General features: G+C 39.1%; 1 protein-coding gene and 1 long non-coding RNA gene across 9 annotated transcripts in view; one reads left to right on the top strand and one right to left on the bottom strand.

The window, feature by feature from the left end:
- The window catches only part of BNC2 (basonuclin 2), a 420,917-nt gene extending 406,228 nt beyond the window's left edge, over positions 1 to 14,689 (bottom strand). For all 6 annotated transcript variants that reach the window (XM_027616816.1, XM_027616818.1, XM_027616819.1 and 3 more), the window contains exon 1: positions 14,592 to 14,689. In XM_027616816.1, coding sequence (XP_027472617.1) covers positions 14,592 to 14,594 — 3 coding nt within the window. In that variant the 5' untranslated portion in view covers positions 14,595 to 14,689. The remainder of the gene's footprint in view (positions 1 to 14,591) is intronic.
- A 789-nt stretch (positions 14,690 to 15,478) lies between these two features.
- LOC113935075 overlaps positions 15,479 to 22,832 on the top strand; it is a 76,543-nt gene continuing 69,189 nt past the window's right edge. For all 3 annotated transcript variants that reach the window (XR_003523890.1, XR_003523892.1, XR_003523891.2), the window contains exons 1-2: positions 15,479 to 15,542; positions 19,048 to 19,124. This is a non-coding gene — a long non-coding RNA (uncharacterized LOC113935075). The remainder of the gene's footprint in view (positions 15,543 to 19,047; positions 19,125 to 22,832) is intronic.

The following is a 22,832-nucleotide window of genomic DNA, read 5'->3' as shown; positions in this document are numbered from 1 at the left end:
CTCATTTTAACAGGCCCTTTGTTTTTTGATGTATTTTTCTATCTATCAGTGTCCAACATTTCCTGTGTAATTCCTCCATTCTCTCCATCATCACTCCCACTTTGTTTTTACTTCTGACACCTTTTCAAATTTAAAATTTGGAATGTATTAAGTCCTGCGATTTTAAATCAGAACATTCCCACATTACACAATTGTACCATGACTGCTATGAAACTTACAGACTGCAGACTGAAAATAGGGATGTAAGTATAAAAGTCAGACTAGATCTAAAGAAACCACAACAGGTTATTCCCTAGTCCACCAACATCTATCTGGCTGGCATCCAGGGGATGTTCAGTGCCTCATTCTTCTACCCCCTCTTCCCTTAACAAATTTTTCTCTTTAGTTGGAATCTAATTGATATGGAAGGGTTTTAAACAGAACAAAAGACTAAAGTAAAAAACAAAGGGGGTGGGGAACAAACTGGGAAGTTGCTGGAATCAACTAATAAAGTTAAAGGTAGGGGCGCCTGGGTGGCTCAGTTGGTTAAGCAACTGCCTTCGGCTCAGGTCATGATCCTGGAGTTCCGGGATCGAGTCCCGCATCGGGCTTCCTGCTCAGCGGGGAGTCTGCTTCTCCCTCTGACCCTCTTCCCTCTCGTGCTTTCTATCTCTCATTCTCTCTCTCAAATAAATAAATACAATCTTTAAAAAAAAAAGTTAAAGGTATAACATTAGCTTTTGAGTCCTTTTGGCATCCATAAAATAATACAATATAAAGAAATGTTGTTGAGCATCACACAGTATGACACATTAAGAATCTTTAAAATCTTATCTTGACCCTAATTGTATAATATAAAAGAGAAGCCCGAAGTAATTGAAAATTTTTTCTATCACATAGTAAGTAGATGCAGAGATTAAATCTCTGTAAATATACACATCTTTACCGCAGTTTATTCCACCTATATATAGAAGGCCAATCTCAGATCTAAATCTCTCTCTATAACAACAGAAACTTTCTCTACCACGTATTTAACTTGTCTCAAAGCTTTACTATTTTTTAACAACAACATACATCTCTTTTCCCCCAGAAAACTGCTATCTTATCCTATGGCCTCCCTCCATTCTCATATACAAAACACATTACATGTAAGGTATCTCCCAAGAAATTTAAAAATGAAATGAGATTGCCATCTGCATTAGATCCATAAAAACCCAGCAGATGCAAAGTCACCTTAACAAGTAGCTCCCAAGATAGTTGACTAATATCTGCTTGAGAATATTAACATATTTAGGGAAAAAGAATTTGTCAATTAAAAGGGGAATAGGAAGAAGAAAAAAAGCGAGAGGAGTAAATTTTACCAATGCTGCTCCAAACACAGTCCAGGAGACAGGAATCCAATGTGTGCACTATAACCATAGAGGCTACTAGAAAGGCTTTCTCTGAAGCGAGAAGAGGTCCTTACGCCCTCCACCTGCATCCCTAATATTTTCTGCTCAAATCCCAAACTCATAAAGTAGCAATGAGCAACGTTTGGATTATAATTTCACTCCCTACTTAAATTTGCCTGTGAAGGAAAGAATGTGCTAAGCATGCCAATATGAGTATATGAGTATTTCAACTAATTTGGTATGCAGATACACACATGGTCACACAGCATGTGTGTATGCATGCATGTGTGTATCTATTCTCCATCCCTCTGTCAGTGAACATCCTGAATGAGCCCATGAAGGACAGATCTCTTGCAAAGGCATATAGATAAAATTAGATCTCTAAGCATACAAAGACCAGAGGCAGACCCTGGACTACACTCATGCTAAGATAATGAACATGTTCCTGCACGTGAACTTCATGCCCCTGAATGTTAGGGTTATAGCTTCTACTTCATCTGTAATACCTACAGCACCTAATCGAGTGTCATGTATATCACAGAAATGCAACTGCCTATTAAATTATTGGATTAGAAAATAATTAAAAGTCGTATCGACCTTGGAAAATGAAGACAACTAGAACTCTCATGCCTATGCCAAATGTACAGCATGAATATAAAAACCTGCAATTTTAGGGCGCCTGGGTGGCTCAGATGGGTAAGCATCTGCCTTCGGCTCAGGTCATGATCCCAGAGTCCTGGGATCGAGTCCCGCATCGGGCTCCCTGCTCTTTGAGAGCCTGCTTCTCCCTCTGCTTCTCTCTCTCTGTCTCTCATGAATAAATAAATAAAATCTTAAAAAAAAAAAAAAAAAACAAACACAACCTCATTTAAAAAAAAAACCTGCAATTTTTTAAAACATCTTTTTTTTATTTTTATCAATTCATACACATCTGCAACCAGTTATTTTACATACAGTAAGCAAACATTTATTGTTTACTGTTAACAGATTACTCTGGTTTATATGTATTTCAGAAATACAATTTGACATTAGTAAAACATTCAGCAATACACTTAATATTCATCTATGCCATCCACACATATACCCGAAACTACAAAAAACAACATACCAGGTATTACTTACTACACTATGACACTATAACAGTAAACCAATCCCTACAGTCCCCCCCCAAATTTCAATAAACCATACTATTCTGTATTCTCCCTCCCCAACAAGGAAGTTGCAAACTGTCGGTTTCTCATGGATCTCTCTCTCACACACACACACTCACTCACTCACTCCATTAGATCTAAAGATCACTGTCCTCTGTACACAAAAATGTCTTGTCAGTGACTGGTTGCTGTTCATGGGCGTAGTGAAGCTGAAAGACCAATGGACAGACATAAGTCCTTTATGTGAAAATACTTTTTACATGGGACACTCATAGGGTGAAAAATATAGCTCAACACCTGGCAGAATTTCTAGGTTTATAAAATGTTTATTTTTTAATATCACTTAGAGTTAATGCCCTCTGAAGTTAATATGTTAACCTACCAAAAATCAATTCAAACACATATAATGTTGTGTTTCCAATCACCACTCTGAATGAGAGGAGAATCTGAACTATCACATTGTACTTCCAGAAGCATACTGGTTAGCATATGTACATGTTGACAGAATAAACTTCCCTAATCCACTAGAGAGTGAAATGTGTATTACAGGGAGATTAGATACCACAGGACAGAAAACTGAGTGACTTTCTTTCTATGTCTGTATTGTTCCAGTTAATTACCTTTTTAATGTCCCCAAACCATGAAAGACAGCAAGAACACGATTTTGTCATTCCAAAAGTAGCATTAACTTTTTGTTCAACTTTAACAAAATGTGTCATTTAATACAATGAAATGTATATATAACCAAAAATCTGTCTGGTAACTATAAAATTTTCTACCATGCCTATCTTTATAAATGATTTTAAATCCTCTACAGAATTTTCACAAGGAAAAAAAGTAAATCCTCAAAATAGGAGATACAATTTTAAATCAGCTACTTACTATTTATATATGTAAAGCACTGATAAGGGGAAAAAAAGTACATACTCTCCCCATATATATTTGATCAGTTAACCATCTAATTAAGTTGATACTGAATGAATAATGAAACTTTTATCCAAAATAACTGGGAAAAGGCCAAAAATAGACGATGCATGCAGTTAAGTAAGAACAGCCCATTAGAATACCAGAAAAGCAATTACTTAGATGGACATAAATACAGGTCTTTAATGGCATGAATAAAGAGAAAATTAGAACTTTAAGGGAACAGTTTTTTTTTTTTTAATTCAACAATGATACAACATCGCTGCCTCCAAATTAGTTTACCTTTCATTTGTTTTCAAGTTCTTCTAATTCAACTATGAGGTATGTTAATTACAATATTTGCCATGTAAACTTTCAAAACAAGCTGATGTTTCCAAATGTGCCATGCCAGATTTGAACATGGTATTTATTTAAAACTTAACTGGACCAGTTAGTTTGGGTTTGAGATCATACAACAGTTTTCAGCTTTAAGGACTGTTGATTACGACAGAATGTCTAGAAAGGCAAATTTTCTCAATTTTTTTCCTTTTCTGAGGTATTTATAAAACCCAAAACAATTATCTCTAGGTACTTAAGTCCACCCTAGGGCATGAAGTGTCCCTCTTATCATACAGAACACCTAGCATACTTTTAAACTCAATGATAATTAAGAAACATCAAAGTCAAACCAGGGTGTCACACAGGCAACTAAGAGTTATCATCTTTTGCCTACTAAATGGCACATTTCTTATCCCCTAAGTACCACCAAGAGTTCTTTACCCGTACAGTAGATGTACTCTCTTAATGTAGTCTTTACACTTCTGAGGAAAAGATAAATCTGAGTTTTAAAGGTAACTGCTAAGGGCAACAAAAGAACAGACAAATGGAACTACATCAAACTTAAAAAACTTATGTATGCAAAGGAAGTAATCAACAGAGTGAAAAAACAACATATTGAATAGACAAAAACATTTGCAAACCGCATTTCTGAGAAGAGATTAATATGCGGAATATAGAAGGAACTCCTAAAACTCAACAACAAAATCATGATTTAAAAATGGGCAAAGGACTTCAATAGACATTTCTCTAATATATATGAAAATGGCCAAGAAGCATATGAAATGATGCTCAACAACACTAATGACCAGGGGAATACAAATCAAAACCACAAAGAGATATCACCTCACACCTGTGGAAGGGCCACTATTAAAAAAAAAAAAAAGATAAAGGGGTGACTGGGTGGCTCAGTTGTTAAGCGTCTGCCTTCAGCTCAGGTCATGACCCCAGGGTCCTGGGATTGAGCCCAGCATCGGGCTCCCTGCTCAGCGGGAAGCCTGCTTCTCCATCTCCCACTCCCCCTGCTTGTGTTCCCTCTCTGTGTCTGTCAAATAAATAAATAAAAATCTTTAAAAAAAAAAAAAAGAAAAAAATAACAAGTTAGCAAAATGTTGGCAAAAATATGGAAAAACTGAAATTTTGTGCACTGTTGGTGGGAATGTAAACTAGGGCAGCAGCTATGGAAAATAGTATGAAGGTTCTTCAAAAAATTAAAAATAGAATTACTATATGATCCAGCAACCCCATTCCTGGGTATATATCCAAAAGAACTGAAAGCACAATCTTGCAGAGTTATTTGCACATCCATGTTCACTGCAGCATTTATTATTCACAATAGCCAAGAGGTGGACTCAACCTAAATGTCCATCAACAGATGAATGGGTAAAGAAAATGTACACACAATGAAATATTATTCAATATTTTTAAAAAAGATTTATTTGAAGCATGCAGCACAAGCAGGGGAGGGGCAGAGGGAGAGGGAGAAGAAGACTCCCCGCTGAGCAGTGAGCCTGACAGAGGGCTTGATCCCAGGACCCTGAGATCATTACCTGAGCCAAAGGCAGATGCTTAACCCAATGAGCCACCCAGTAGCCCATGAAATATTATTCAATCTTAAAAAAGAAGAAAATCCTGTCATGTGCTATAATACTGGATGAACCTCAGGACATTATGTTAAATGAAATAAGACCATTACAGGAAAACACTGCATGATTCTACTCATATGAAGTATTTATTTATTTATTTATTTTTCATACGATGTATTTAAAGTAGTGACACTCTTAGAAAGTGAAATGGTGATTGCCAAGGGCTGTGAAGAGAGGGGAAAATGGGAGCTGTTCAACAGGTAATAGAGTTTCAGCTCTGCAAGATGACAAAGTTCTAAAAATGTACTGCACAAGAAGATGCAGTTAACAATACTCTCTATACCATACATTTAACAATGTTGAAGTTGTTCAATTTTATGTTATATGCTTTTTAACACACAAAAATTTTTTAATAAACTAAGGAACCAAGAATAGTGAAATAATTTGAAAAAGAAGGACAAAGTTGGGAGACTCACATTTGTCAGTTGCAAACTTAATGTAAAGCTACAGTAATTTTGGCAGTGTGGTATTTGCAAAGGATAGACACACTTATCAATGGAACAAAATGGAGAATCTAGAAATAAGCCCTTATATCTACAGTCAAATAATTTTCCACAAATGTGCCATGATAATTCAATGGAGTTAAGAATTCTCTTTTCTACAAATGGTCCTGGGAACAACTGGATATCCACATTCAAAAGAATGAAGCTGGATCCCTACTTCATATTATACACAAAAGTTAATCCAAATAAAAACCTAAGTATACGAGTTCAAACTATTTTATTCTTAGAAGAAAACAATGGTAAATCTTTATGACCTTGGGTTAGACAGTGTTCCTTAGCACACCCAAAAACACAAATGACAAAAGAAAAAATAAGTTTGACTTCATCAAAATTTAATGTGTCTGTGCTTCAGAGGACACCATCAAAAAAAATCAAGACAACCCACAGAGAGTAAATATTTGTAAATTTTGTATCTAATAAAGGACTTCTGTCTAGAATATATAAAAAGCTCTTATAACTCAACAATGAAAAGACAAATAACCTAAGTGAAAAATGGGTAAAGTATCTAAGAGACATTTCTGTTATATAGAGATCTACCAATGGCCAATAAGCACATGAAAAGATGCTCAACACCATAAGCCATCAGGGAAATGCAAATCAAAACCACTTCACACCCACCAGGATGGTTAAAATTAAAAGACCGTAACAAATTTGGGAGGATGTGGAGAGATTAGAAAACTCACACATCCGCTAGTAGAAAGGTAAAAAAAAAGCAAGCAGCTGCTTCGGAAAATGATGGGGCAGTTCCTCAAAAGTTAAAGACGGTTGCCATATGACTTAGCAATTCTACTCCTAGGTATATATCTGACAAAAATGAAAATGAAACACTTGTACACAAATGTTCACAGCTGCATTATTCATAATAAGAACCAAAAGGTGTATCCCTGGATGAATGGATAAATAAAAAGTGCAATATCCATAAAATATTAATTGGATATTTTTAACAGGTGAATTGTTTGGTTTATTACATCTCAATACACCTATTAAAAATAGTAATCCGCTATGATTATATAGTACTATCACATCAAATATAAAATATTCCAACTCAAAAATAACTTCGAAATTACCGAACTCACTTGATTTACAAATGATGAAGTGCAGGCTTTCAAACCTGGGTGGAACAGAATGGGGCCTGTCTTGGAACCCAGTCCCAGGGCTATTCTAACCTAGAGTGGATAATGGTGCGGTACCTCCCTGTCCTGAGATACTGACTGGATGAAGACTAGGCACAAGGTTGCAATAGAGAGTAGCTACTGCCATGTATTTTCTCTTTAATTACCATGTAGCTCTGGCCTACTTCCAAGGGTGTGTTTTGAGTGGGGGGAGGTATGGCTGACATTATAGCCTTAACAAGTCCCTCTTTCCTCTTCTACTTCACCCAACACAAACCATAATGAATGGAAACAGAACTGTTAGGGAAAGTTAATATACCCTTGCCTCGTCTGTGAGAAGGCTACCAGGTCACCTCAGATGATCAAGACAGATTCATTTACATATAACGTATACAGAATTTCCACCCAATGAGCAAGAGACCGGAATGTGCCCCGGCTGGGCACTTAGCTGTCAATTACTGAATATATATTTTTCCCTGGAAGAATGCATCTTATCTGAGGGAAGGAGTGTGGAAAAAGAGCTCATCTCTCTTCCCTGAAACAAGGATAACTAAGCCAATTAATACATTCATAAGACATCATGAAAAGAGAAAGTTTTAAATACAACTATTAAAAAGTTAGCCTTGGCTAAAAAAGGTTGGGTCAAGTAAAAAACTGTAACTTTACAGGGATTTGGTGATAATATATTTGCAAAGTTACTGGAGAGTCCCAAAGAGTTTGGTAAACTGACAAAAATTATTTAAATGAGAAAGACAAAATTGTTTTATTCAGCTTTGGTAACATAGATTTTCCTTGCTTAAAAAAACTGAACTTTTGGCAAAGAGAGATGAAGTATTATAATTTGCTATTTTCTATTTAAATGTTTTGAAAATTCTTAAAAAGTAATTCTATGAATCTTCTGTCAATGTAATATTTTCCAGTGCAAAATCTGCAATTATTTGTCTTTATTATGACTTGAAAATGATATTCATCCTGTTTTTCCTTTACATTAAGACAACAAAGCAACTGCATTTTGTAGCATAGAAAAATTAATAGGCTACAATATTTTTATACAGATTTCAAAACATATACATCTATGAAATGTTTCTTCTAGATATGTAAGAAGATAAACTGCTAATAGATCCATTCATACAATTCAGTCAGTATAAAAAATACTTAGTTCTAATATACTAGTCACCAGAAATATCTTTTGTCCTCTGAAAGATTAAAAAATGAAAATAAGACTTTTCATTGCTGTCAAACGTATTCAATTTTCCCCTCAAATGAAGTTTAGATGAAAACAATGTGACTGACAAGCTCCAGCACAGGCAAATCTTGGCAGCCCTCAACTCTGTCTATCTCCTTGGCCTGTTAAGCAAAATTCCTTCACAAACTGTTGGTCTTTGCAATAACTCCTACAAAGCTCATTACTGCCAGCATCAGCCTATCCCCCATGTTGGGCATTTATCCCTGGGATGCATATCAACATGTGGCACATGTCCTTGACGTGCACAGAAGAGCTGCACCCCGGGACAGCAGCACGCACGACAATAGTGTCGACTCTTACTTCTTTATGGTTGCTGGGATGTGACCGAGAAATCTAATAACTGTGACAGTGGGGCCTTTCGGGTTTTCGTTGCATTTCTAGACAGTGAAGCTGCACAGACACTAATGAAAGGTTAAATGAATAGGAATAGTTGACAAGAGGTACAATAAAGAAGGAGCTTGGTAATCCACAGACACTGAGCAGAGATCCTTGGCTCAAGCAGAGAAAGGACAGCACATCGTGGAGTCACAATATTTAAAACAGCTTGCTATACACAGAGGCTTTTGTGTCTGGGTACACGTCTGGCTTTAGACTAAAAAAAAAAAGGATACTGAAAAGGAATTTCAGCATGGGGCACTTTGGCAAATGTAAGGTCATAATAAGAGAAAAATGTTTTGTGTGGGTTGTTACATCTTTGTACTAAACACAAAAAAGCTGGAACTATGAACTCATGAACCACAAGTTCCAAGACAATACTGTACATTTTGACAACTATTAAATACTGTATCTAGAGAGCTGGTTTGATGTGATTCCCACTGGTAAGATATACATGCGATGACTCATTTAGCAGTTCCACATTCGGCCTTCCTTGTGGAAGGATTCCTGATACTCATCTAAGAGTTTAAAGTCCTAGTTTTCGGTGAACATGATTTGTTACAAATATCACCAGAACTCTCCAGCCATCTTCCATTCATTGCAAAACTTCCCAGTAGCTTACTATAAGGAAACTGAATTTATCATGCTAGCAATGTGTGAAGTACAAGGGAAACTTTTTGTAATTTCAAGTGACTGTAAAAGTAAAATGTCCTCAGCTAACATTCTTAATTACTGAATTTTTTAAATTTTTTTTTAGTGTCCTTCTCACTATACCTTAAGGGAAGGTCGTATACCTTGAGGAACTGATTTTAAAATTATAATAGCAAAACCATTTAAACCACCAAGAAAAAAAAGTTCCAGAATGTCAAGGCAAAAATAAAGCCAAAAAAAAAAAAAAACACATTCTTAGGTATCGATTTTTTTTAAATAAGTTATGACTCTGCTATGGCATTACCTTAAAAAATGATTATCTGTAAAATCATCCTATGCATATGCATGAGTTAGGATATAGGTTCACAATAAATGGTAAAAGCATACTGAGAACAAGTTTTAAAACAAGGGAGGCTCTTTGAACAGCCAAATTAAATTATAGCTGAACTCTTGAGTGTACTGAGGGTTCTAATAAGCAACAAATAAAGACTTTTATTGGCTAGCAACATAATGAGAGTTACTGTGTGAAAGATGAAAAAAAGACAAATCTGGGTAGTTTATCTCACTGGATTATGTTATTTACTTTAAATGGTAAATAAGTTTGTCCAAAGTAATGCTACAAAAAACTAGTATATAAATATTAAAGAGCAATTATGATCAATGACTCTTTAATGTAAACATAATACAAATTTTAGTGGAAAGACTGCTAAACTACTGTGAAATTAAACAACAAATATTGAATTTAATACCACTTAAGTTCTATTTCTTTAAATTTAACTTATTGATTCATAATATATCAGCTTTATAAATGGTTTACTACTTTATGCTTATAAACGAAGCATTTATTCTAAAGGAGTTTTCTCTCCAGGGTACGGCAGTTGTATGTAGAACTACTTCAAAACCATTATTTACAGAAAGGAGGTTGTCCTTACTGAACTGAAAGAAGGTATTCCCCTCTTCAGTGATTTGGTAGGAAGTTACTTTTTTTAGAACTTTGAAGATGGCCTCCTAACAGAACTCCTTCAGTTGGCAAAACAACAAACATTATTTAGCAAACCAGATCAGATTTAAAGTGTATTTGGTTGCATTTTGCTTGATCTTCAAATCACATAAAAGGTAGAACCCTAGATTTCTTAGCTGACTACTTAACTGTTCTTGTAGAAAGTTCCGTTGTTGCTTTTGTCACAGCTTAAAAAAAAACACAAACAAAAAAAACCCCTATAGCACCTTCAAGCCTAAACATTAAGCGAGTATTCATTATCTACTCCTATCCTACAACATTCTGATTGCCAGTGATTTTTTTTTAACCTTAAGTATATCTAATAAAATCATAAGGCTCCCTCTAGCTCTTCAGAGAGGAGTTTACTAACCAATGATCCCATGTAATTCCCATCCAACAGAAAAGATTTGAGGCTGCCTCCCCTTCCACAAGAAATGTTTTCAACTGTTTCTTGCAAGGATGTAGATGGTAAATGAGACCATCTGCAGAGGAATTCAGAAAGCACTGCTCCTTATATCCACATTCACTTAATCTATTAATTGCTTCCAACCTAAGCTTTATATAGAATATTCTAGAGTGAAACTTTAACCTGTTTAAACTACCCATGCACCCCAATTTAGATTTACCAAGCTACTTAAAATTAATTTTCATCTCAAAAAACAAATAAACATATATAGAATACAGAAATTCAAACATGGGATCTGGTCTCAGTTCTAAAAACCTACATTTAAATGCAGAATCTTGAAATTTATTTTTTAATTATTAACAGCGTATCTGTGGAGTTTCCCTAAAACAAATGATGCTGATGGTAACTGCAGAAAACATTTACACATACCAAGTATTTACACACACAACACCGGTAATGATCTTAATTGTTTAATCTTTTCTGCATTTCAGTATTGGATATTTTAGGATTGCAGTTATTTAGAAGACTATAAATAATATAGTCGAAGTACACCATTGATATTTAGTCTTACAACAGCCATAAAAAGCCCCATAGTCAAAGGGCAAATCATTTCAAAGAAATGAATACGAAAAAAGCTAAATTGCAAAAAAAAAATGCTAAATTGAACTCCTCACACGCACAAGAGCCATCTTTCACATACTTAATATTTACAATGGTACTGAACCTTAACTATAAAATGAAAAATACAGGGAACCACTAACTTCAAGTCATCACCTATTCTGGTCTCCCTTAATATAAGAAATATTCCCAGGAACAAAAAGAATAGCTCCCTCCACCCCCAACCCCCGCCCCTTTTTGAGCCAGTGTCCAATTTCTTCTTTTCTGAACAGCTGTATTATCCAACTTAAGTTGCTCTGCTAATTTCAGTCCCACAAGGACTAACTTGGAAGGCAAAAAAATACAAGAAAAGATCAATTTGCTGGGAAAGATCAAATGAGAAAACTGTGGGGACAGCACCAGGTCAGCGTGTGGAGAACTAAGCAGACCTGTTCTTCATTAACTGTGGCTCTCTGGGGATGTCACACACTACCTGTCCGTGGGTTTTATTGAACCGCCTAACCCGCCTCTCTGTTCCATTCTTCTGGGCCCAAGTGAATCATATCCTGCTGCTGACAAGTTAGCAGGGGACTGCGGCTGCAACATGAAAGTACTTTTCTTTCTTGTCTAAATCAGGCAGATTTTTGAAAAGACGACACAGCATTGACTCGTGACATGGCAAGATGAAACGAGAGGTCTGGGCCGGTCTTGGAGCTGTGCAGATAAAAGTAATCAAATGACACTCCTGGAATGCAAATTGGCATTCTTGACTGCAGCAATTGCACAACCATGAAACATCCCTGACAGCAAGCAAGATTAGGACAAAATGTTATGTAAAGCACTGAACTCAAAAACTCTCACTTGAAAATTCAAACTGTAACACTTACATTTTAATATAGCAATAGTCAGCTCTGCTTTTGTCTGCTTCTTTTTGTAATCACATATCCCTGCCTGACAGATCTCTTACATTTCAGGTAGAAGAAAAAAAAAATTAGGCATTGGGAAATGTATAACTGCTCTTAACATTTTCTTAATATTTATTTTTAAATATCACAAGAGGTTGGTTCTTGTTCAAAGTTTTACATGCAAACACCACCGAACTTAATATTCTCAAGGGGGAAGAAAAGACAGTTTCAGACGTTTCTCACAAGATACTCAAACAGAGTTCACATTCAGGTTCAGTATTATTTCCCTCAGGTGAAGATACTCTTGTACTTTGGTAGAGTGATTAGCAATCTGGATTTTAAATACTCTGCTCTCCCGGAACAGAAAGAGTAGCTACAACTAAGAACTTCATTAAGGCTGAGGAGTTTAAATGAAACAGCTACAAATATAACATAAAACACAGATACTCTATAAAGGTTCACAGGGGATTTTGTGTGTGTGTGTGTGTAAGTCCAAAGGGTAAAAAGGAAGTTCTATTAACTTGTATGAGGTCTCACTACTCCTGACTACGTCTTCAAATCAGACACACTAAATAACAGTGCCAGAAATAAATTCCTCCAGTTAAAACATGTATGTGTGTGCACAGTTAACGTCTGAAACTGCAGAATACAAAGCAGTGGATAACAAATGGGGTTAGCCACTTTTCAAAATGATTAGTATCTGGGAATAGATGTGTAGACAAATAGAATGTAGGCTGGGGGAAAGGGAAGAAAATACCTACAACCGGCTTTACAGTGTTCTTAGGTAAGATGTCGCTAGAAGAAAAAACTCAAGCACTAAACATATCTTTAATATTTTGCTTTGACGCCTCCACTTAAAAAACAGGTTCCAACCACTGCAACTGTCCACGAAGTACATAAAAAATAATAAGGCAGGCCACTTTCTGCCACTTTAATCCTGGGTACACAGGATTATTTTATGTTATCTTTCGTACATCAGCCTTACAACAGCTTGACTCTAGGGTAAATGGGAACCACTATAAATCGCACGCTGCTTTCAAAACCACTTTAATTTCTGTCAGCGTTACTGTAACCACAGTCTTGGGCGCATGCTACTTGTGTGTGTGTGTGTGTGTGTGTGTGTGTGTGTGTGTGTGTGTGTGAGCGCGCGCGTGCCTACATCTGACAGTCGCATCTCCTACACTCCAGTTGTGACTTTGATCACTGAAACAAGAGATGTCACATTAGGGGGAAGGGAAGAGGAAAAAAACGCCAACCCGCTATCTCCCTTTTTCCTACATATTCCATCTACATGCAGAACGGTAGATCAGATCCCCAAGTGGGGGTAACAATAGCAGCTCTGGGTGGAAGCAAACTAAAGGGAAGGGAGTGGTCCAACCCCATTTCTAACAAATCACTTCCCCGAAAGCGGACAGAGCGCTCATCACCAGGAGAACTCACTGCACGCTGCCTCGCTGCGGAGAAGCCGCTCCGAGGAGAGGAGCTGGGCTCGAATCTCGCCTTCCCATCTCCTCCACCACTTGCCCTTGCACCTTTTCTTATTTAGCCTCACTACATATGGGATTTCATTCACTTTTCTTTTTTCCTTTTTTTTTTTTAATTCTGTCCCCTCCCCGGGCCACAAATGCCACCCTGCAGTCAAAGTGTAAGTAGAACAAATGGGCTCCTTTAAAATTGCACCTCAAAAAATCTCCGTCTCTCTCGGGTTTACTTTCCTACCCTACGTTTTGCACATTCTTCGTAAAGCCTCCAGGAGCACTTCCTACGTTTTCATTTACAAAGGGAGGGTTGCCGAACGCGAAGGAGGGGAGGGGAAACGCCAAGGTGCCGGGACCCGGCGGCTGTGTCCCCGCCGCGCGGCGCACCAGCGCGCCCAGGCGCCCACGCCCAGCCGCCCGGCCCTCACTCGCGGGCAAGTTTTAAAAGTTACCGTTGTCCAAAACGCTTTGCTCTCCGCCCCGAGTTCCCTCCAGCGCTCCATTCATCCCCCGCCTCCCCTCCACCCCATCCACCCCAGCCCGTCCCAACTCCCTGGAGCCTCTCGCTCGCCGGCCGCGCTCACCTTTCCTCGCCCGCCGCGAGAGGGGGCGAACTTCCCGAGCCCCTCACACACATACACACACTCACACACACACACACACACACCCCTCCCACCCCGAGCTCTCCTCGCAAACTTGGGCCAAGTTGGGGGGAAATTTCGGGAGCACGGCAGGGGCCAGGTTGGGCTGGGGTTCTCCTCTCCTGCCCGCCCTCCTCAGCGCCCCCCTCCACCTCACGCCGCCGGACTTGAGAAAAACACAGCCCCCGGGCGGCCCCAGGGGCGCGCGGGCACGGGGCTCACGTCTGACGAAGTCTAGAATAAAAAGGAAAGGAGGGTGGAAACTTCTTACCATCTCCGCATGCTGGTTGTCAAGTGCAGCCCCCGCCTCTTGGTCTCCTCTTAGCGGCCGCGCCTGGACCAGCCCCTCGGCCGCCTCTCGCTCCTTCTGTCTCGGCCTTTCTTTCCCTCCCCCTCCCGATTTCCTCCGGGCCGCCGCTCTCGCCGCCTCCGCCTCTCCCCGCCCGCCCGCCCGCGCGCGCCCTCGCCGCGGCCCCTCTGCGCTCAGGTGACTGATTTACACACGCGCCCAGGGTCGCCCTCGCTCTCCAAGTCGGAGCCTGCAGAGTTCCCCCGGCTCCTCGGGACCAAAAAAAGAGAGAGAGAGAGAGAAAGAAAAAAGAAAAAGGAACAGACTGTCCCGGGTGGGGGCAGCTGCGGGGGGCGGGGGAGAGACCCTCGGGCGAGGTGACCTGAGGCGGATTTGCAAGCCCCACAAATTTCTCCTCTCTGCAAAACTGTCGTGACTACAATGTTGCTTCCCTTTTGCAAAATAGAAGTGGGTTAGTTTTGTTGTTGTTTGTCCTCAGATTTCTAGGGGTTTCGTGAGGGAGGATGTATATTTCTCGCCCCCCCACGCCCTGTTACTGCTACCCCCCGCTCCTGGTGGGGATGGAAAAACAACTTTGGCGCCCTCCGGGGGGTGCGGGCGGGGAGGTGGAGGTGGCCGCCAGCGCCCAGCTGTCAAAGAGAGAATCGCCGAGGAAAGGGCGCGAACTTTATTCCGACTGCGGCAAACCGTGGCGTCGCTTTCCTTTTCGGGCACTCGCCGGTCTCTGTCCCCTTTGACCAGTTCCTCCTCTCGCGCCGCCGCCGCCCCCGCCGCCCCCGCCGCCCCCGCCGCCCCCGCCGCCCCCGCCGCCCCCGCCTCCTTTCCCCTTCCCCTTTTTCTCTTTCCGCCGCGGCTGCCCCGGCGCCCCTCGCCCCCGCCAGGCCGGGTCCTCCGCGCGCCGCTGGACAGAAGGTGAGGGAAGCGGAGGAAAACCCAGGGGACAGAAACTCGGGACAGAACGTGCTGGGCGAAAAGGCAAAAAGTTGCGCGCAGCCAGGGGGGAAAAGTTGCTGGTGGCGGCGTGTTTTGTGCCGGCCCAGACGCCGGCTTGCGGCGAGGGCTTCCTTCCCCTTCCCCTAGTCTGGGCCGCGGGCCTCGGGCTGGAGACGGCCCGGGGAGAGGAAGGGGACCGCCGCCTCCGCAGGGGAAGACGGGCCACATCTGTGGGTGACACTCAGCCGACCCGCGGAGTCGCGAAAACGCACACGCCTGCAGCTGAAGGACATTTCTTAAATGCAGGCAAAATACATTCCCGGGCCGCAAGGATGGGGGGGATGGGGGCGAGTTTAATCATCATCAGCTTTCTAACGTACACTTTGTGCCAAAAACATATCCGCGTTGTGCAGATTTATCATAGCTAGAGCAAACTTTCTGCTTTTCCGACATGGGAGGAAGGCACAGGTTTCAAGCATACTCTCTGAGCCCTAGAAATCGGAATCGTCCAGGACTTGCTTGGCACAACAACAGGTTTGAATCATCCCTCCTTCCTTTCTTCCTTCCCCGAAGTAGAGGGGCAGAGAAACTGCCTCATTGCATCCAGAGGTCAGCATTAAATTCCTCTGAAAATATGTCGCCTTGGAATTAACATAGTTTTATTTTCTTTGATACAGTCTGCGCTTAAGTTTAATATAAAATTTCACGATAATTGAAAAGAATATTTGGGGAGCCATGATGAGAGACTGGCCCAAGTAGCCACAGCTGTTCTGAAAATGTGATTAAGCTTACTATTCACGTGGATCCCGCTTTTTAACAGCGGGGCCACCGCACCTGCAGTTCTGTGTGCTGATTGGGTCCAAATTCCTGACCGTTTTTAGGCCCTTAGAAAGCAGATTTCAACTCATTTTTGTATTTGTATGACTCTCGGCATCATCTCGGTGTGGAAAGGTTTGTCTGGTAAATGCTTCTACCATATTATTTATAGTAAATACCTTGTAGAATTCTAGGCACATGGTTCATCTGGAGTTTTCTAGTGGGAGACAGATTACTTCTCTAGAGCATAAATCAAAGTAAAGTCTATCTAATGACTACCCATATATATAAATGCGTGTTATCTAAGAAGGCTCATCTTTAAATGATTTGATTAAGGTGTGGAGCATGTTCCCTTATTCTGTAAACATCACTGTAACATCATCCTATAGTTTGTAGAAACTGATTACACAAGGATAATGACGACCAAATGTGCATTCTGAGCAACTGAGGATCATCACAAGAATTCTCCAGAAATGAGCCAAGTTCCAGTGTGTTTTCTTGTGTTATGGAGAGATGAGAAAAGCTAGTTGCTAATTTCAGAGTCATTACCCATACAAATCCATTCACACACTTACCGCTTTGGACAACTGACAGACCAGCAATTGCCAAACAATTGTATTCACACAGTGCATTTTTGGCTGTGCACCTATGCTGGCCAATAGCAGAAGTTATTCCACAACAAGTAACCTGTAATTTACATTCCCCTGATTGGTTCCAGATCTGTCTGTTTTTGATGTTAGCATACAAACAATTTATGTGAGGCAAAATGTGTCTATTTGGGGTCCAGTGCCTTTCTAGAGAGTCCTCATTATAAAAAGGGGTAATGTGTTGGGCTGAAGAGCAGCCCTTGGAGAAGGTGGAAGAATTGACAGAAGCAAATATATAGAGCATTCCACAGCCTCTTATGTCCTCCAGTGGGTTTGTATGGCAATTGGAATAAAACCTTAAGTCTTTTCTGTGTCCTGCAAGACTTTAATGATCTATACCTGTTGGAGTTTTCACTCTTTCTCCTATTACATTGCTCTCATGAATATGCTAAAGTCACACTGGCTTTCTTTCTGTGCGCCTTGCCAAGCTCCTTCCTGCTCTTTGCCCTGCTGTTCTTTCTACGTGGAATATTCTTCCACATTTTCCAGTGCTTTCGTCTTATCCATCACATTTCAGCTCTAACTTCACTTCTTTAGATCCTAATTAAACCAGCTCTTTACCCACATCCTGAAACACCCCTCACATTTTGTCCCATTACTTACTTTTCTTTATATGCCTTAGAAGTATCTGAAATTACCTTTTTAAATGCTTATTAGTTTTCTGCAACTAAAGTGTAAGCTCCATGGGGGCAAGAGCTGTATCTACCTTGTTCACTTACATAGTGTCGGTCCATAAAACAGTGCCAAGCACAAAATAAACTCTTAGAAATATTGTTTGAATTAAAGAAGAAATGTCAAAATCATCACACTATATTAATCATGACCTTAGGGCCAGACAAGTTCACTCCTGTGAGTGCTATATCTGTTCTTTTGGGGGTGGAGTAAAAACTTCCTGTACCAGTGATCCTCAGAGTGTGGTCTGGGGCATCCCTGTATATCCCTAAGACCCTTTTAGGAGGGCCATGGGGTCGGAACTATTCTTATTATATACTGAGAAAGCAAACAATGCAGAAGCCAAAATGAAAAATCTACTCATCTTTTTATAATCAGACTTTAGAGAGACTTGTCAAAAAATGTAAATCAGTGCCACTCTTCTCATTTTTTGTTGTTGTTCTGGAAAACAGTTATTTTTTCACTTTGTAATATGGGTATGTATTCATTTCCTATTGCTACCATAACAAATTACCACAAATTCAGTGGCTTAAAACAACAGAAATTTATAATTCTAGAGGTCAGAAGTCTGAAATGAGTTTCACTAAGCTAAAGTCAAGGTGTCTACAGGCCTGCTTTCCTTTCTGGAGACCCAAGGGGAGAATCCATTCCCTTACCTTGTCCAGCTTCTAGAGACCACCCACATTCCTTGGCTCAGGGTACTATACCCTTACATCTCTAAAGCCTATGATAGATAGACGTGTCTTATCTGTATCACTCTGACATTGCCTCCTCCTTTCACTTATACCTACCCTTGTGATTATATTAGGCCCATTTAATAATCCAGCATAGTCTGCCTACCTCAAGATCTAGCTCCACATCAACTTAATCACATCTGAACATATTCACAGGTAGCCAGGATTAAGATGTGGACCTCATTCTGCCTACCACAGTACTGTAGCAAATGATTGGCCTATTATTATTTTAAATGAATTAATAACTAAAAATCTTCAGAGTTTAAATTTATGATACAATAAATACCAATAGCTATTGCCCACATAAACCAAAACTCTTTGCAGTCTTCAATAATTTCTAAGAGGTCATAAGACCAGTTTGAGAATCACTGGCCTGCGCAATAGCTATTTTCCCTTCTTCCATGTCTCAAGTTAAACTAGATTGCACTAAACTGATTATGCTAGCCCTGTTTCCTTTGTTGTGATTGGTTTAAGGATGGACATGTTCCTTAGTTCTGGCTGATGAAGGATGAGGGGAAATCATTGAGGGGCTTGAAGATAAGATCCTTTTATTCATTAAAACAAATAAAAAGACTGGCAAGAAGTAAATTGTCCCTGTTCTGCTCTGAATGTTAGGATGGGAGAATGTGGCACCTGAAACAGCTGCATCCACCTTGTGACCAGGAGGGAGTCCACACACCTGGGATGACAAGGTAGGAAGGTGGAAAGCACATGAGCTCTTGATTTTGTTTTTGACTTGCTGAATTAACCAACCCCAGGTGGCTTGAGACTCCTTATTATATGATGTAATTCATCCCTTTATCATTTAGGCCACTTTAAGGTTACTTTTCTGTTACTTGCAGCTTACAGCTTCCTAAATTTATGGAGAAATAACAGGTCTGTGTCATGTTTTCTTGCAGGAATTCCTTCCTATTATTTTCTATCAAATTTATATTTTTTTTCCAAATTCTGAGAAAGATCTGTACAGAAATCAGTAAAATGGGGAAAGCATTATAACACTCCTTTAAGAATGAGAACTTAATCATTTTAGAGACATTACTAGTTCAAATGAATACAAAAGCAGGAAATGCTGACACACATAGTTGTAAGTTACTGGTGACCCTTCCAAGAAAGGGTTACCATCTAACCAGTTAGTTTTGTTTGTAGTTGTGGCTGCATTATAATTGTGTGTTCACGACCCTGTCTGCTGCTAATGATGAGTCATTCTTGTGAGTTAAGTAAATTTAAGTGTATTTGCATAGTATATTCTATATAGTTCCTATGAGTTTTGTTCCAAGAAATACCTTGTTTTAGAAACCAAGTAAGTCCTTAAATTAAAAATTTTCAACATGTGATTTTGTGCAGTGCTGTTAGTCTTGCTAGGAGATTCTGAACATTATGTTATTCAAATACTGCCCGATATATTCGCAGTGGACTACAGTTCTTTGTAAATTCTTTAACCTAAGAAATGCAAAGAGAAGGAAATAAAAATGTTATTGTGGAGGGAAAAAAATCTGAGCATAAAAAAGCAAGTCAATTTCAATGTCAAAACCAAAATTAAGCCAGACAAAATATTTTCACCCTCAAAAAAATGACCTTATGTGGAACAACATGTATGCTAATGCTCAGCTTGAGGATGCTTTCAGACTCTCGTTTAACAATTTGACCAATGTTAACATAAAATGAAAGAAATTTTTCTGAGTGGAAGTTAATCATGAAACAAAGATCAAGACTATCAAAGAAGGCAATAATGTATTCTAAGTTTTAAAATTTCATTTTAACAATAGTAATTTGTAAATATTAAGTATTTGTTATTTGATCTCACAGTTTTTAATGTGTTTTGTTTAGGATTTATTTTGATGGTTCCTTTTTTTTAGTGATTTCCATTATTAAATATCCTTATCAGGTAGACTTACTTTTATTTATATATATAATGTTTATTACTTAATATTATATACTTAAGGTTATTTAAATATATAATCTTATAAGTATATTAGTTCATTATACTAATAAATCATGCATTGATTATTATGTTACTTTTTACAGAAAACTTGTAACCCTATCACAGGAAAAGGGTTCACTATTTATGATTATGGTCACTATTATTAATAATATACAAGTGAAAGGTTATATAAATAGAATAACTTATATTTGGGGAAATCTCAGGAACTTCCGTTCTTCTTCCTGAATCCAAAGATTAGTATCTGTCAGGAATTTGAAAACACAAGATCTATATTTGTCACACCAAAGTATTTCTAAATTGTTCCACCTTAGAATATTTTTCAAACTCTGCATTATTTTATCATTATCCATTAATCATTTTGTGGATAAATGCCCCACAAATATTGATCCCAATCTTCATTCTCTTTGACTCTCAGGTGCATTTGATATTGTTGGTCAACTGCTTTCCAGAACTCTCCCCTCTGGTGGTTTCTTTCACACTCTCTTTCATCACTGCCTCTCCCCACTGCTTCACACATTCACTCTTCCCCACACACAACGTGGAAGTTGCCCAAAAGGCCAAACCTCCCAGCCTTTCTCCTGTCTTTATTGTGGTCGTCTTCGGTGTCTGAACCATCCTAACTGCCACATGATCTCTGCAATCATTTCTCTTTCCCCCAGTTCTACTCCCTTTGCTTACATTGTCTACACAGATCTTGTAAGTTAATGCTCAACAAATAGCTTATCTTCACCTCAAACTTAACCTGACACTGAAACCATCAACAACCATTCCTTTTTCTGTCTTTGCTGTTCTTTCACTCACTCAAGGGCAAACCTTATATTCATCTTTGAACCATTTTTTCCTTGCCTTCATTTTCCAAATCAAGTCATTTAAAAAATCACAAAGAAGTTCCTTTCATTTACTCCTCATGTTTGTCCGTTCCTGCTTCCTTCATATGACCATCATTTTTTCAAGTGCAACAATTTTTCAGTTATACTCCTTATATCCACCTTCCACTTTCATTCTAATCCATTTGCTGCCAGATTTTAGCTGTTTCAATTCTATTTCTATTACATGCCCCTCCCTTGCATAATAGGTGGCTAAATAAATAACTCTTCCAAGTCACCCTGCTTTCTACCATGTCAAGACAAATTGTAATGTTTGCTTTTCAAAGCTTACTTTTATTCGACTTTCATACTTATAAGGTACAGTGCCTGGTACCTAGTAGTTGATCAACAAAATTGTGTTGAATGAATGAATGAATGAATGAATGACTTACCATATCTATACAATGTTTTTTCCTACATGAACCTGCTGCTCTAGTCAGATAAGGTTCCCCTCAAACATGTGTGATCATCTCTACATTTTTTCTCCTGACTTTCTAACTGGATACATACTTTCCTCTTTACCTACTCCTATCTGTACCAATTTGCTTCCACCAAAGGTCATTTGAAATTGCTCAGAAAAAGAGGCACAACTACATTCAGATCATTTATGATTATAGTTAAAATTTATTATCTACTATCTACCGTGTGTTAGGTTCTTTATCATCTTCTTTACATATTATTGAATCCAACACAACACACTGTAGAATTAGACATTATCCTCCCTACTGTGTGGATGAAAAAGACGCTTGGAAGCTTTAAGTATCTTGCCTAAGGACACACAGCATGTAAGTGTTAAAGTCAAGATTGCATCTCAGGTTTATCTTCTAGTCCTTAAATACCACCCCTCTTTCAAGGATTTGATCAGATGCCACATTATTCATTAAACCTTCCTTTATTTCTGTGACTTTCCTTCTCTTCTGAGCTTCTACAGCATTTATAGTCTGGATCATTGATTCATCACCTAATTGCATGCTGTTTGTGTATTTATGGTTGTTTTACATGTGTATATCTTATCTCCTTAATGAGAAAGTAAGCTCTTTGAGGACAGAAACCCTAATGATACATTCTCAACCCCTCATCATCCCTGCAAGAGTTACAGGCACATAAACAAAAGTGTTTAATGAAGTAACTTAGGAAAACATCTTAGACATGAAATAATTTCAGATGAAAAGCATATTTCTGTAGGAATTAAAGTCCTCTTATCCCAGATTCTCATGGTACACGTGCTTATGATAAAGTTTTGATTCCAGTCGTGTCTGGTCACTTGAACATTAGGGCCAGACCACTTTCTGTTTGCTTTATTTTAATTGCATACTGTTTTGATGCATTCACTTGTTGCTTCACTCATGTAGTATGTCAGCGGCTAAAGTAGGAAGAGTCTTTGTTAAAGCCTCATTGCTTCTGAGTTATGTGGATAATTGCCATGTAATTGTGTCAAACAGAGCCCCCCCCTTATGTATCTTTGCTCATCTCCTGTGTTCTCTGTGCCTGTGTAGCCAAGTCACCTTTCTCCTAGCAAGAAAATATGTATCTCATTTATGTACCAGGTACTTCTTGCTCCATCCATATATAATTGTTTAGCACTTGCCCTG

This window comes from Zalophus californianus, chromosome 13 (genome assembly GCF_009762305.2).
Source record: "Zalophus californianus isolate mZalCal1 chromosome 13, mZalCal1.pri.v2, whole genome shotgun sequence".
NCBI lineage: Eukaryota > Metazoa > Chordata > Mammalia > Carnivora > Otariidae > Zalophus > Zalophus californianus.
The sequence above is the reverse complement of the archived record's forward strand: the minus strand, read 5'-3'. Positions and strand labels throughout refer to the sequence as shown.